The sequence below is a fragment of the Hyla sarda genome, chromosome 9 (assembly GCF_029499605.1).
Source record: "Hyla sarda isolate aHylSar1 chromosome 9, aHylSar1.hap1, whole genome shotgun sequence".
NCBI classification, from domain to species: Eukaryota; Metazoa; Chordata; class Amphibia; order Anura; family Hylidae; genus Hyla; species Hyla sarda.
Genome location: NC_079197.1, coordinates 70,034,717 through 70,049,019, shown reverse-complemented (window position 1 = coordinate 70,049,019; position 14,303 = coordinate 70,034,717). Strand labels below are relative to the sequence as shown.

The following is a 14,303-nucleotide window of genomic DNA, read 5'->3' as shown; positions in this document are numbered from 1 at the left end:
CTGCCAAAGTTTGTTTAACCCCTTAAGGACGGAGGGGGTATGAATACGCCCGTGGGAATTTCGGTCCCTGCCGCTAGCCAGTCGGGGACTGGACCGGGATGCCTGGTGAAATCATTCAGCAGACATCCCGTGCAAATGCCTGGGGGGTCCTGAGATCAATTCAAATCAGAAAGAGCACAGTTTGGAGACAACTATACAGTGGTCTCTAAGCTACAGACCTCCAGATGTTGCAAAACTACAACTCCCAGCATGATGAGACTGTCCAGGCATGCTGGGAGTTGTAGTACTGCAACATCTGAAGGGACACATGTTACAGAACCAAACTCCCAGCATGCCTGGGCAGTGGGCATGCATGAGGTTGTAGTTTTGCAACATCTGGAGAGCTACCGTTTGGGCACCACTGTATAGTGGTCGACAGTCTGGGCATGCTGGGAGCTGTAGTTTTGAAAAACTGCAGGCACACTGGTTGGGAAACATTGTCTGTTTCCTAACACAGTGTTTCCCAACCAGTGTGCTTCCAGCTGTTGCAAAACTATAACTCCCAGCATGCACTGACAGACCATGCATGCTGGGAGTTGTAGTTTTGCAACAGCTGGAGGAACACTGGTTGGGAAACACTGAGTTAGGAAATAGAATGTTTCCCAACCTAACTCAGTGTTTTGCAACCAGTGTGCCTCCAGCTGTTGCATAACCACAACCCTCAGCATGCACGGACAGCCAAAGGGCATGCTGGGAGTTGTAGTTTTTTTTTTAACAGGTGGAGGTTTGGTACGCCGCATGTAAGTGAATCTCGGCAACTATCAACCGCCCCTGTGCAATTAACTAATTTAGGCCTCAAATGTGCATGGAGAAGCTCTCTCACTCCTGAGCCCTGTGGCATTTGCCTGGCAACAGTATAGGGCCACATATGGGGTATTTCTGTACTCGGGAAAAATTGCCCAACAAATTTTTGGGGGCTTTTTCTCCTTTTACCCCTTATGAAAAGGTAAAGTTGGGGTCTACACCAGCCTGTTAGTGAAAAAAAAAATTATAATTATAATAATAATAATGTTTACACATACATGCTGGTGTTGGCCCATGCTTTTCATTTTCACAAGAAGGTAAAAGGAAAAAAAGACCCCCAAAATTTGTAACGCTATTTCTTCTGAGTACAAAAATACCCCATATGTGGACGTAAAATGCTCTGCTGACGCACAACAAGACTCAGGAGTGAGAGCGCCATGTACATTTGAGGCCTAAATTAGTGATTTGCACAGGGGTGGCTGATTTTACAGCGGTTCTGACATAAACGCAAAAAACCACATGCGACCCCATTTTGGAAACTACACCCCTCACAGAATGTAAAAAGGGGTATAGTGAGCCTTCACACCCCACAGGTGTTTGAAGAATTTTCGTTAAATTTGGACGTGAAAATGAAAAATGTTATTTTCTTCACTAAAATGCTGGTGTTATCCCAAATCTTTCATTTTCAAAAGGGGTAATAGAAAAAAAGGGGGTTGCAAATTTTGGGGGGCTTTTTTTTCCTGAGTATATAAATACCCCATGTGTGGGCGAACTACAATGCTCAGAAGAGAAGGAGCGCCATTGGGCTTTTGGAGAGAGAATGTGTCTGGAATTGAAGGCCATGTGTTTTTACAAAGCCCCTATGGTGCCAGAACAGTGGACCCACCCCACGTGACCCCATTTTGGAAACTATACCCCTCATGGAATGTAATAAGGGGTACAGTGAGCATTTACACGCCACAGGTGTCTGACAGATTTTTTTGAATAGTCATCCGTAAAAATGGTTCTGGCAACATGGGAGGTTTGTAAATATACATGGCCCCTGACTTCAAATCCAGCTAAATTTTATCTCCAAAATTCCAATGGCGCTCCTTCTGTTCTGAGACCTGTAGTGCGCCAGCAGAGCACATAACATCCACATATGGGGCGTTTTCTTAACCAGAAGAATTTGGGCTTCAAATTGTGGGGTCCATTTTCTCCTATCACACCATGTGAAAATGAAAAATTTGGAGTAACACCATCATTTTAGTGTTAAAAATAAAGTTTTCCATATTCACATCCAAATTCAACGCAAAGTCGTCAAACACCAGTGAGGTGTTAAGGTTCACTGTACCCCTTGTCACATTCCTTGAGGGCTGTAGTTTCCAAAATAGTATTCCACGTGGGTGTTTTTTTTTTTTTTTTTTTTTTTTTTTGCTGTTCTGTCACCCTGGGGGCTTCCTAATTGCAACATGCGCCCCCCCCCCCCCCCCCAAAAAAAAAAAAAAACATTTCAGCTAAATTCAATTTCAAAAAGCCAAATTTTGCTCCTTCTCTCCTGAGCATTGTAGTTTGCCAGCAGAGCACTTAACATCCACATATGGGGCATTTTCTTAATCAGGAGAAATTGGGCTTCAAATTGTGGGGTCCATTTTCTCCTATTACACCATGAGAAAATGAAAAATTTGGAGTAAAACCATCAATTTAGTGTTAAAAATCTAATTTTCCATTTTCACGTCCAACTTCAACGCAAAGTCGTCAAACACCTGTGGCCAAAATAGTGTGTCATGTGTTTTTTTTTTTTTTTGCTGTTCTGGCACCATGGGGGCTTCCTAAATGCAACATGGCCCACAAAAACCATGACAGCTAAATTCATTTTCAAAAATCCCACAGTGGCTCTTTCCCTCTTAAGCCATGTTGTGAGCCCGCAGAGCACTTTATGTCAACATATTAGGTATTTCCATACTTGAGAGAAATTGGGCTACAAATTTGGGGGGGCTTTTCCCCCTTTACCACTTTAAAAAATGGGGCTACAAGAACATGTTAGTGTAAAAAAACGCAGATTTTGATTTCTCTCCTCCACTTTGCTGCAATTCTTGTAAAACACCTAAAAAGGTTAACACACTTTTTGAATGTGATTTTGAAAACTGAGGGGTGTAGTTTCTATAATGGGGTATTTCTCACAGAAAGGCCCTTCAAATCCAGTTCAAACTTAACTGGTCCCTGAAAAATTCAGATTTTGAAATTTTCATGAAAATGTTGAAAATTGCTGTTATACTTTGAAGCCCTCTAATGTCTTCAAAAAGTAAAAATAGGTCAATTTTATGATGCCAACATAAAGTAGACATATTGGGGGAGATTTATCAAACAATTTAGACTGGTTTTTCATGTCTAAATTTGTCACACAGAAAGTCGCAGTCTAAATACGTGCGACTTTTCTGCGACTTTTGCTGTAGAGGATTTTTAGAACATGATGCATGCAAGTCTATTTTAGACGGAAATGCATTGGAAAATGCATTGGTGCTGAATTTGTGCGACAAGTCACATCTGCCCAAAATACGCTGAAATGTCAGACCATGTTGGAGCAGGTCTAAATGCAGTTTAACCCCTTAAGGACCGGAGGTTTTTCCGTTTTTGCATTTTCGTTTTTTGCTCCTTGCCTTTAAAAAATCATAACTCTTTCAAATTTACACCTAAAAATCCATATGATGGCTTATTTTTTGCGCCACCAATTCTACTTTGTAATGACGTCAGTCATTTTGCCCAAAAATCTATGGTGAAGCGGGAAAAAAAATCATTGTGCGACAAAATTTTAAAAAAAACGCTGTTTTGTAACTTTTGGGGGCTTCCGTTTCTATGTAGTACATTTTTCGGTAAAAATGACACCTGATATGTATTCTGTAGGTCCATACGATTAAAATGATACCCTACTTATATAGGTTTGATTTTGTCGGACTTCTGGAAAAAATCATAACTACATGCAGGAAAATTAATACGTTTAAAATTGTCATCTTCTGACCCCTATAACTTTTTTATTTTTCCGTGTATGGGGCGGTATGAGGGCTCATTTTTTGCGCCGTGATCTGAAGTTTTTAACGGTACCATTTTTGCATTGATAGGACTTATTGATCGCTTTTTATTCATTTTTTCATGATATAAAAAGTGACCAAAAATGCACTATTTTGGACTTTGGAATTTTTTTGCGCGCACGCCATTGACCGTGCGGTTTAATTAACGATATATTTTTATAATTCGGACATTTCCGCACGCGGCGATACCATTTATGTTTATTTTTATTTTTATTTACACTGTGTTTTTTCTTTTATGGGAAAAGGGGGGTGATTCAAACTTTTAATAGGGAAGGGGTTAAATGATGTTTATTCACTTTTTTTTTGCACTTTTTTTTTGCAGTGTTATAGGTCCCATAGGGACCTATAACACTGCACACACTGATCTTTTACATTGATCACTGGTTTCTCATAAGAAACCAGTGATCGATGATTCTGCCGGATGACTGCTCATGCCTGGATCTCAGGCACTGAGCTGTCATTCGGCGATCGGACAGCGAGGAGGCAGGTAGGGGCCCTCCCGCTGTCCTGTCAGCTGTTCGGGATGCCGCGATTTCACCGCGGCTATCCCGAACAGCCCACTGAGCTAGCCGGCATGCTTTCGGTTTCACTTTAGACGCGGCGTTCAACTTTGAACGCCGCGTCTAAAGGGTTAATAGCGCGCGGCACAGCGATCAATGCCGCGCGCTATTAGCCACGGGTCCCGGCCGTTGTTAGAGGCCGGGCCCGACCCGCTATGACGCGGGGCCACGCCGTGGCCCCGCGTTATAGATCGGGAGTGGACACATGACGTTCCAGTACGTCATGTGTCCTTAAGGGGTTAAGCTGTAGACCCTGAAGTCTGAGCACAGAATTTATCAAGGGCTGTGAGACCTTTGATAAATTAGGAGGACAATAGACAGAAGACTACCACATACGCTGGTCTATAAGCATACCCAGAATAGACTAGATTAGTAAATGTCCCCCATTGTATTTGTGAATCAATATAAAATTTATTTGGAATATCCATTTTCCTTACAAGCAGAGAGTTTCAGTTAGAAAAATACTAAATTTTCATGAAATTTTGTGATTCTTCACCAAGAAAGGATGCAAGTAACGACAAAAATTTACCGCTATGTTAAAGTACAATATGTAATGAAAAGACAATCTCGGAATCAGAATAATTGGTAAAAGCATCCCAGAGTTATTAATGCATAAAGTGACAGTGGTCAGAAATGCAAAAAAAGGCTCAGTCCTTAAGGGGTTAACGCACCTGGAATAAAGAAGAAACCTCTGCACAGTCCAGTATCATGAGTGCCTCCTTATTTATTTCTTCTTGTGCAAAAAAATGTGCTACTTTTCAAATGTGCTTTCCAAAGGCAGTTTTGTAAGCCAGGTCTGGGCTGCTGTACATCTGCAGTGTTTTGGAAGGGTATGCGACTTTTTGTGCGACATTCGCACTTGAACCGTTACCACTGCAATTTGAAAACTGTTGCAAGATAGCTTATATCATTTTGCTTATGGCATACATGCGACATTTGATAGGCTGAGTATAAGCAAAAAAATAAAATCTAAAAGACAATGAATAATGTCCCTCATAAAAGCTCTGATCAGGAAAGAATGGGGTGCTATCAATCAGGACTTGGCCCAGAAGCTGATATCCAGTATGCCAGGGCGAATTGCCGAAGTCAACACTGTAAATAGAGTCTTTGTATAAACTTGGTGTATGTGTGAATAAATGTGTTTAATCACTTACAATGATTATTGTTTTACTTGAGTATATGATAGTTACATATAAAAGATCTAAACTCACTAAAGCAGCAAACTTTGTGAAGACCACAATTTGTGTCAATCTCGAAACTTTTGACCACTAGTGCACCTGTCACCATAAAACAGTCAAAAGTTGTGAATAGTCGGGGCTCGAATGTGCAGACCCCAAACAATAAATTAGAGTAGAGAAGCGTAAGGCCCCGTTCACACTACGGAATCTCCGCTCGCTGAATTCCGCAAATGGAGATTCCGCCTGGCGGCCGCTGCCGATAAAGAATCTTCGTCGACAGGGCTGCGGGGCACTGAGCAGTCACCATTTACGGCTATGCAGTGCTCGCGGAATCCGCGCAAAGAATGAACATGTTCTTTCTTTGCGCGGAACAATTTCAGCAGCGGAATTGTCCGCCACGGAAATTCCGCAGTGTGAACGGCTCTCTCGGAGACCCATTCACACTAATGTTAAGTTCACACCGCAGAATTCCGCTCGCAGAGTTCCGCTCATGGAATTCCACGAGAATTCCGTAGTGTGAACATAGCCTAAGGCTGAGGGCTTCTTCCCTGGCTTTCTGTGCACGTGACCAAGATAGCCCCAAAAACTTACATTGGAAGTCCGTCTTGGTTATGGCACAGAGTTGGGAGAGGTTGCACTTCTGGCTCTAGCGATCGTCTGGGATCTGAACACCGAAAACAATTAAGCCTTTTTACATCACTGCCTAGTGTGAAGAGATTTTTTTGTGTGTTTTTTTAAAGTGACAGTGCCCATTGAAAATCAATTAGTAATTCTCCATAAAGTCACAGTGTAGCCCATGCCTATGTGGAAGATTCACGGTCTACTGTAGTTCTTGTAGCAGACAGGGGACAATGACTGGTAACCAGTAAGAAGCCAATCTTTCTAAATGGAACCAAACCTCTTTTTAAGACCGTAGAGGATGGGCATCTCTGCCTCCTTATTGCTTAGGTCACCAGACCCATGGACAAGAACCCTTGGGTCAAACCTGTAAAAATACTGGATTGTGCTGGATGTTGGTGCCCCCCTGGATTGTGCTGGATGTTGGTGCCCCCCCTGGATTGTGCTGGATGTTGGTGCCCCCCCTGGATTGTGCTGGAACTTGGTGCCCCCCCTGGATTGTGCTGGATGTTGGTGCCCCCCCTGGATTGTGCTGGATGTTGGTGCCCCCCCTGGATTGTGCTGGATGTTGGTGCCCCCCTGGATTGTTCTGGATGTTGGTGCCCCCCCTGGATTGTGCCCCCCCCCCCCCCATTTACCTTCCAGCCTGCTGAACTGTTACTGTCTCCTTTGTCTTTGAAGTAGGGGATAGTTTTCACCATCCATTCATAGATCTGGGACAAGGTCAGTCTTTTCTCAGGAGAGCTCTCTATAGCCTGGGTGATAAGTTCTGCATAGGACTGGTTCCCCCAGGCATTCCTCCTAGATCCCCCTTTCTTGGGAGTCACTCCTGCAGCCAGCAGTCCATCAGAGAGGGATACTCTGTCTTCGGCCTCAGTAGGCAGCAGAGAGGACACATCGGGGGGATCTGCTCTGCTCTCCTCTGAGGGGTCGGCGGGCTGCACTACAGACAGCTCAGGCCTGGGAAGGGGCCATGTGCACGACCGAGGTCTGGACTGAGGCTCGAAGTCTGGGTCAATGTCCACGGGAGTCGCCTCGGTTTCTTCCATAGCCGTGATCTCCGGAGGCCTATACTGCTCGCTGGGCCCTGTGCACTCTCGGTAACGGCTTCCCTCCAGGCTCCTCACACGTCGAATATTCAGCCTGCACAAGCCATGCCGCCCGCACAGACACGGCCAAGGCGCAGGTGAGGCGGCGGACAGGTAATCTGCGGTTGCTCTCACCGCTCGCTGGTTACACGGTCATGTTCCAGCACCGAGCCCGGTGTCCAGCCCCAGAGATCCCCCGTGCTCGATCCTATGGCTCTGGAAGCCTCTATGCCGGTTCCGTGCGCTAAAAGTCACTTTCCCTTTTGTTTTGGACACCACAAAACTTCTCGCTGACGTCTCTGTTTACCAGCGGCTGCAGAGAATCTAGCGCGCATGTACAGCGTGGCATCACTCGCTATCTCGCTTTGCATTGTGGGAGTCGTAGTTTCTTCGGTGGGAAAAGACATAACACGATGAGATGCAAAAACTTCAATTCCCAGCAGAGTTTGAGAAGTGGTGGCCCATTGTTCTGGGGGATGAGGTGGACTACTTTTCCCGTGATTCTGTGCAGCGAGGTGTAATTTGGTTGCTGGGTTATGTAAGAGTTTATTGGGAGTTGTAGTGAAAGCGTGATAGGATACCAACAATGGGGGGAGCAGCGGTGCCGGCTGGGAGAGTACAGGTGGGACCTGTGGCCAGGGGCGGGCTAACAACACCCAGGGCCCCCGACCAAATAAAGCAAGGGCCCCCTGTGAGACTCGGCCCCTCGCCACACTTATGCCCTGCCCCTATTCCACCCAAACCCCTCCTCATGCACCAGTTCTACACACAAAATAAAATGTAATATATATATATATATATATATATATATATATATATATGCGTGTGTGTATATGAAACATGTTAACATAGGTAAGATAATTTTCCATGACCAATAATACCAGTATACAAGGAGGAAATATATACCACCACACAATAACTGGATAATACCGCCAAAATGTACTGAATAAAACCACTACACACATGCACCAGATTCCCCCATATAGTTCCCATACAGTGGTAGATACCTGTTGTACACAGGATCTGCAGACTATATAAGTGATGGGTAGAAAAATTAAATTAATTTTCATGGTACACAGTTTTTTTGCGTTTATTTCAGAACTGCTGCAACTATCAGCCACCTCTGTGCAAATCACCAATTTAGGCCGCAAATGTACATGGCACTCTCACTCCTGATCCCTGTTTTGCGCCCGCAGATCGTTTTTTATCCTCATATGGGGTATTTCCTTACAATTCCTTACAATTTTTGGGTGTCTCTTTCTCCTTTTACCTCTTGTAAAAATTAAAAGTAAGGGGCAACACCATAATATAAGTGTAAAAAAAAAAAATTAAAAAAATTTCAACTAACATGCTGGTGTAGCTCCCATCTTTTGTTTTTAACCCCTTAAGGACCAGGGGTTTTTCAGTTTTTGCACTTTCGTTTTTTCCTCCTTACTTTGAAAAGCCATAACCCTTTCAATTCTGTACCTAAAAATCCATATGATGGCTTTTTTTTTGTGCCACCAATTCTACTTTGTAATGACATCAGTCATTTTACCCAAAAATCTACGGCAAAAAAAAAATCATTGTACAACAAAATTGAAGAAGAAACACCATTTTGTAACTTTTGGGGCTTCCGTTTCAACGCTGTAAATTTTTCGGTAAAAATTACACTTTTTCTTTATTTGTAGGTCCATACGATTAAAATGATACCCTACTTATATAGGTTGGATATTGTCGTACTTCTGGAAAAAATCATAACTACATGCAGGAAAATTTATATGTTTAAAATTGTCATCTTCTGACCCCTATAACTTTTTTATTTTTACGTGTACAGGGCGGTATGAGGGCTCGTTTTTTTTTGCGCCGTAGTTTTTAGCGGTATAATTTTTTGTATTGATCGGACTTTTTGATCACTTTTTATTCATTTTTCATGATCTAAAAAGTGACCAAAAATACGCTATTTTGGATTTTTGAATTTTTTTGCACGTACGCCATTGACCGTGCAGTTTAGTTAATGATATATTTTTATAGTTCGGACATTTACACACGCAGCGATACCACATATGTTTATTTTTATTTTGGTTACATATTTTTTATATGGAATTTGGGAAAAGAGGGGTGATTTAAACTTTTAATAAGGAAGGGGTTAATGTGTGTGATTTAAAACTTTTTTTTTACTTTTTATATTTACACTTTTAGTCCCCTTAGGGGACTTTTAGGAGGAATCATTAGATTCCTCATACAGATCAATGTGATTTCATAAAACCACACTGATCTGTGCGCTCTGCGGAGGACCAGGCTTAATCATTCAGAGAGCAGGAGCCGGCAGTGAAGGAGAGGTAAGCCCTCCGGCTACCTCAACAATGGATCGCACCCCCAACCCCGTCCCCCCCCCCCCTCCCCCCCCCCCCCGCGCGATCACGCTGCTTGGGGCGGTCCACTCCACTGGACCACCAGGGAGCATTTAAATGTCCCTTTAGACACCGCTGTCAACTTTGACAGCGGCGATCTAAAAGGTTAATAGCCGGGTGCGGCAATTGCCGCATGTCGGCTCTTAACGCCTGCCCCCAGCTACAGGAACCAGCTGGGGGCCGTGCGGGCTTGAGTCGGGAGCCTGTGTCGTACACCGCTTGCCATCTCAGGACGACCCGGCTCGTCCTTCGTTGACAACCGGTTAATAAGGGGTGAAAGGAGCAAAAGCCCCCCAAAATGTGTAACACAATTTCTGCCAAGTACAGAAATACCCCATGTGTGGCACCAAACTGTTGCCGTGAAATACGACAGGGCTCCGGAGTGAGAGAGCGCTATGCGCATTTAAAGGGGTACTCCACCCCAGACATCTTATCCACTATCCTAAGGATAGGGGATAAGATGTCTGATCGCGGGGGTCCCGCCGCTGGGGATCCCCGCAATCTCTGCAGCAGCACCACCCTGCCATCATCACTACAGAGATGCAGGGCATGGAAAATCGAACATGCCCCCTCCCATAGACTTCTATTGAATGGGCAGGATGTGAGTGGGGGGCAGAGCCGAGACGTCATGATGCTCAGTCCCCTGCATCATCCCATCATCACGCACAGAGCCAGTTTGCTCTGTAATAATGACTGCAGTGTGCCGCTGCAGAGATTGCGGGGGTCCTCAGCGGCGGGACCCCCAAGATCAGACATCTTATCCCCTTTAAGTCCTAAATTGGGGATCTGCATAGGGACGGACCCATAAGCAAGCATTGCGTTTGCCTCCTCCACCAAAAATACCCTACTGCAGTGTTTCCCAAACAGTGTGCCTCCAGCTGTTGCAAAACTCCCAGCATGCCTGTACAGTCAATAGCTGTCCGGCCATGTTGGGAGTTGTTGTTTTGCAACAGCTTGAGGCTTCGTTTAGGAAACAGTGCCGTACGAGTAGTATTTCATTTTCATGGGGGGGGGGGGGGGTAATTGTGTAAGGGTGTCTATATATGTAGTGTTTTACTCTTTATTTTGTGTAGGTGTAGTGTACTGTGGCAGTATTTTTACAATAAGTACACACGGATGAGTTTCCTGCTACAAGTTTGAGTCACGGCAGATTTTCCAAAACTCAAATTTGGAGTGAGAAACTGTAATGCCGCCCATGTGCTCTAGCTGTTGCATAACTACAACTTCCAGCATGCCCTTTGGTTGTACCTAAGCAACAGTAGAAAGCACATAGGCCTCACCTCCTGCTGCTGCCTTAATGCTGCTGCTAGTCCCAAGGGCCTCCGTTGCCGGTGAACACTGATGGGCACCCGCTCTATAGACCAGGGGCAGAGTGGGTGCTGTCAGTGACACCAACCAGCAGGAGCCCCAATCATGCTGTTCGTCGAAAAGGGTGTGGAGGGGGATTCTCAGGACCCCCCTGGGCAACGTGCAAGGAGGCTTGCTGATAGATATCAGCAGTCATCCCCTTCCGATCACCACCTAGTGTGTGGCGGTGACTGGAAAAATGGAGGGCATACAGGTATGCTTTTCCTCCATAAGTCCCAGGACATAAGAGCGTACCTGTATGCCTTTTGTCCTTAAATGGGTACTCCATTGGCCAGTTGAGTACCCCTTTAAGTGGTAAAGGGGTTAATGATAAGCAAACAAGCAGTGTGTCCACATGCTGTCCAACCAGTGGGGTCACTTTCCCTCCTCCACTCTCCACAGGTCGCATTACAAGAATAAATTTTTTTGAAAAATCGCTGCAAAAATGGCACATTTTTACAGCGATTTTTCAAAATCACCATTTTTGCAGGGATATTTTACAAACATTTTCTGGCAATGCAACCTGTTGGTAATCTGTGGACACTGGAGGAGGGAAAGTGACCCCACTGGACTGCTACTAAACACATCTCCCAGCCCCAGGTTATAGTGCTTGTAGGAGGGGAGAGGCAGGACACAGTCACTCAGCCTTACTCACCCTCATATGAAGCGGCTGCTCTGCTGTGTTCCTGGGAGGCCTGTCAGCTCTCGGCCCCGTCCTCTTCCTGTGCTGGGGTCGGAGCCATAAGTCAGGAACACTTCATCCCTCCTGCTAATGATATGCAGAGCAGGAGCAGCTTAGGGATATATACATAGAAAACACCAGGGAAAGGAAGGTCCAGTGCTCCGTGAGGAGGCTTTCAACTGTATGGGCCATACAGCTGAAAGTAGTGCTTGTCTGACTGGGGATCCAGGACAAATGTCCTGGATCCTCATAGCTGCAGCGGGCCGTTTACCTGGCTGGGCCCGAATGGACAAGACGGTCAGTCCGCCGCTGCCTGCGGCCTTTTCATGGATGCATGCTTCAGTCGTGAAAAGTAGTGTGGTGGTCTGTAGGCCATTCCTAATAAAGACTGCAGAAGAATACACGTCCTTTATCTTTCCAAATAGTGGGAACATTTAAAAAAAATTCACAGCATTTTTAAAGTTTGTTTTAACCTCTTAAGGACTTAGGGTGTACCTGTATGCCCTAAGCCCGGTACCGGTGTGAAAAACGAGGTCAAGCATCACACCAGGTCGGTCCCGGCTGCTAACGATAGCCCGGACCCTGGGCTAACAGCGCGCGGCATCGATTGTCTGCCGCACGCTGTTAACCCTTCAGACGTGGCGATCAAAGTTGATCGCCGCGTCTGAAAACGAAAGTAAACGGTTCCCGGCAGCTCAGTCCGACTGATAGGGACATCGCGATAAAATCGTAATGTTCCGATCAGCTGGGACACAGGCGGAGGTCTCCTTACCTCTCTCCACGGCGTCTGATCGAGGATTGATTGCTCCAAGCCTGAGCTACAGGCTTGAGCAATCGAGCCCCTATCTGACTGATCCCTGCAAAGCTATGGCTTTGCAGGGATCAGCATAGGAGATCAGTGTGTGCAGTGTTATAGGTCCCTATGGGAGCGATAACACTGCAAAAAAAAAGTTTACAAAGGTCATTTAACCCCTTCCCTATTAAAAGTTTGAATCACCCCCCTTTTCCCATAAAACAAAACTGTAAATAAAAATAAACATATGTGGTATCGCCGCGTGCGAAAATGTCCGAACTATACAAATATATTTCTAATTAAATTGCACGGTCAATGGCGTGCGTGCAAAAAAATTCAGTCCAAAATAGTGTATTTTTGATCAATTTTTATATCATGAAAAAATGAATAAAAAGCGATCAAAAAGTCAGATCAATAAAAAAATTGTACCGATAAAAACTTCAGAACACAGCGCAAAAAATGAGTTCTCATACCGGGCCTTATGCGGAAAAATAAAAAAGTTATAGGGGTTAGAAGAGAATTTTTAACATATAAATTTTCCTGCATGTAGTTATGATTTTTTTACGAAGTACGACAATATCCAACCTATATAAGTAGGGTATCATTTTAACCATATGGACCTACAGAATAAAGATAAGATGTTATTTTTACCAAAAAATGCACTGCGTAGAAACGGAAGCCCCCAAAAGTTACAAAATGAAATTTTTTCTTCAATTTTGTCGCACAATGATTTTTTTTTCCGTTTCGCCGTGGATTTTTGGTAAAATGACTAATGTCACTGCAAAGTAGAATTGGTGGCACAAAAAATAAGCCATCATATGGATTTTTAGGGGCAAAATTGAAAGCGTTATGATTTTTAGAAGGTGATGAGGAAAAAATGAAAATGCAAGAACGGAAAAACGCTGAGTCCTTAAGGGGTTAAACCAAGTATTGGTATCGCACAGTGCCAACCTCCAATTAGTTATTGCTATTGGTTGCATTTGTCTATTCGCTTTGTGGATAGGATACAGAATTGTCATACATCACAGGAAAAGGCCATGAGAGCCTTTTAATATACTAGTCGCCTAAGGAAAAGGGAAAGACACCTTACAAGGTTTTCCCCAATAGCTACTTAGGATTGGACAGCTAGGATGAGTCAGGAAAAGGCCAGGAGAGCCTTTTTAACCTATTAGTCGCCTAAGAGGACGGCAACGAGGGAAAGACACCTTAAGTTGTCACGATGCCGGCTGGCAGGAGGTGGATCCTCTGTGCCAGAGAGGGATTGGCGTGGACCGTGCTAGTGGACCGGTTCTAAGTTACTACTGGTGTTCACCAGAGCCCGCCGCAAAGCGGGATGGTCTTGCTGCGGCGGTAGTAACCAGGTCGTATCCACTAGCAACGGCTCAACCTCTCTGACTGCTGAAGATAGGCGCGGTACAAGGGAGTAGACAAAAGCAAGGTCGGACGTAGCAGAAGGTCGGGGCAGGCAGCAAGGATCGTAGTCAGGGGCAACGGCAGGAGGTCTGGAACACAGGCTAGGAACACACAAGGGAACGCTTTCACTAGGCACAAGGGCAACAAGATCCGGCGAGGGAGTGCAGGGGAAGTGAGGTATACATAGGGAGTGCACAGGTGAACACACTAATTAGAACCACTGCGCCAATCAGCGGCGCAGTGGCCCTTTAAATCGCAGAGACCCGGCGCGCGCGCGCCCTAGGGAGCGGGGCCGCGCGCGCCGGGACAGGACCGACGGAGAGCGAGTCAGGTACGGGAGCCGGGGTGCGCATCGCGAGCGGGCGCCACCCGCATCGCGA

General features: G+C 45.1%; 1 protein-coding gene across 1 annotated transcript in view; it reads right to left on the bottom strand.

Annotated features, from left to right (window-relative positions):
* The window catches only part of FOXO4 (forkhead box O4), a 33,628-nt gene extending 25,844 nt beyond the window's left edge, over positions 1-7,784 (bottom strand). The window contains exon 1 of the mRNA XM_056539672.1: positions 6,846-7,784. Within this exon, the coding sequence (XP_056395647.1) occupies positions 6,846-7,256 (411 nt within the window). The 5' untranslated portion in view covers positions 7,257-7,784. The remainder of the gene's footprint in view (positions 1-6,845) is intronic.
* Positions 7,785-14,303: the final 6,519 nt, after the last annotated feature.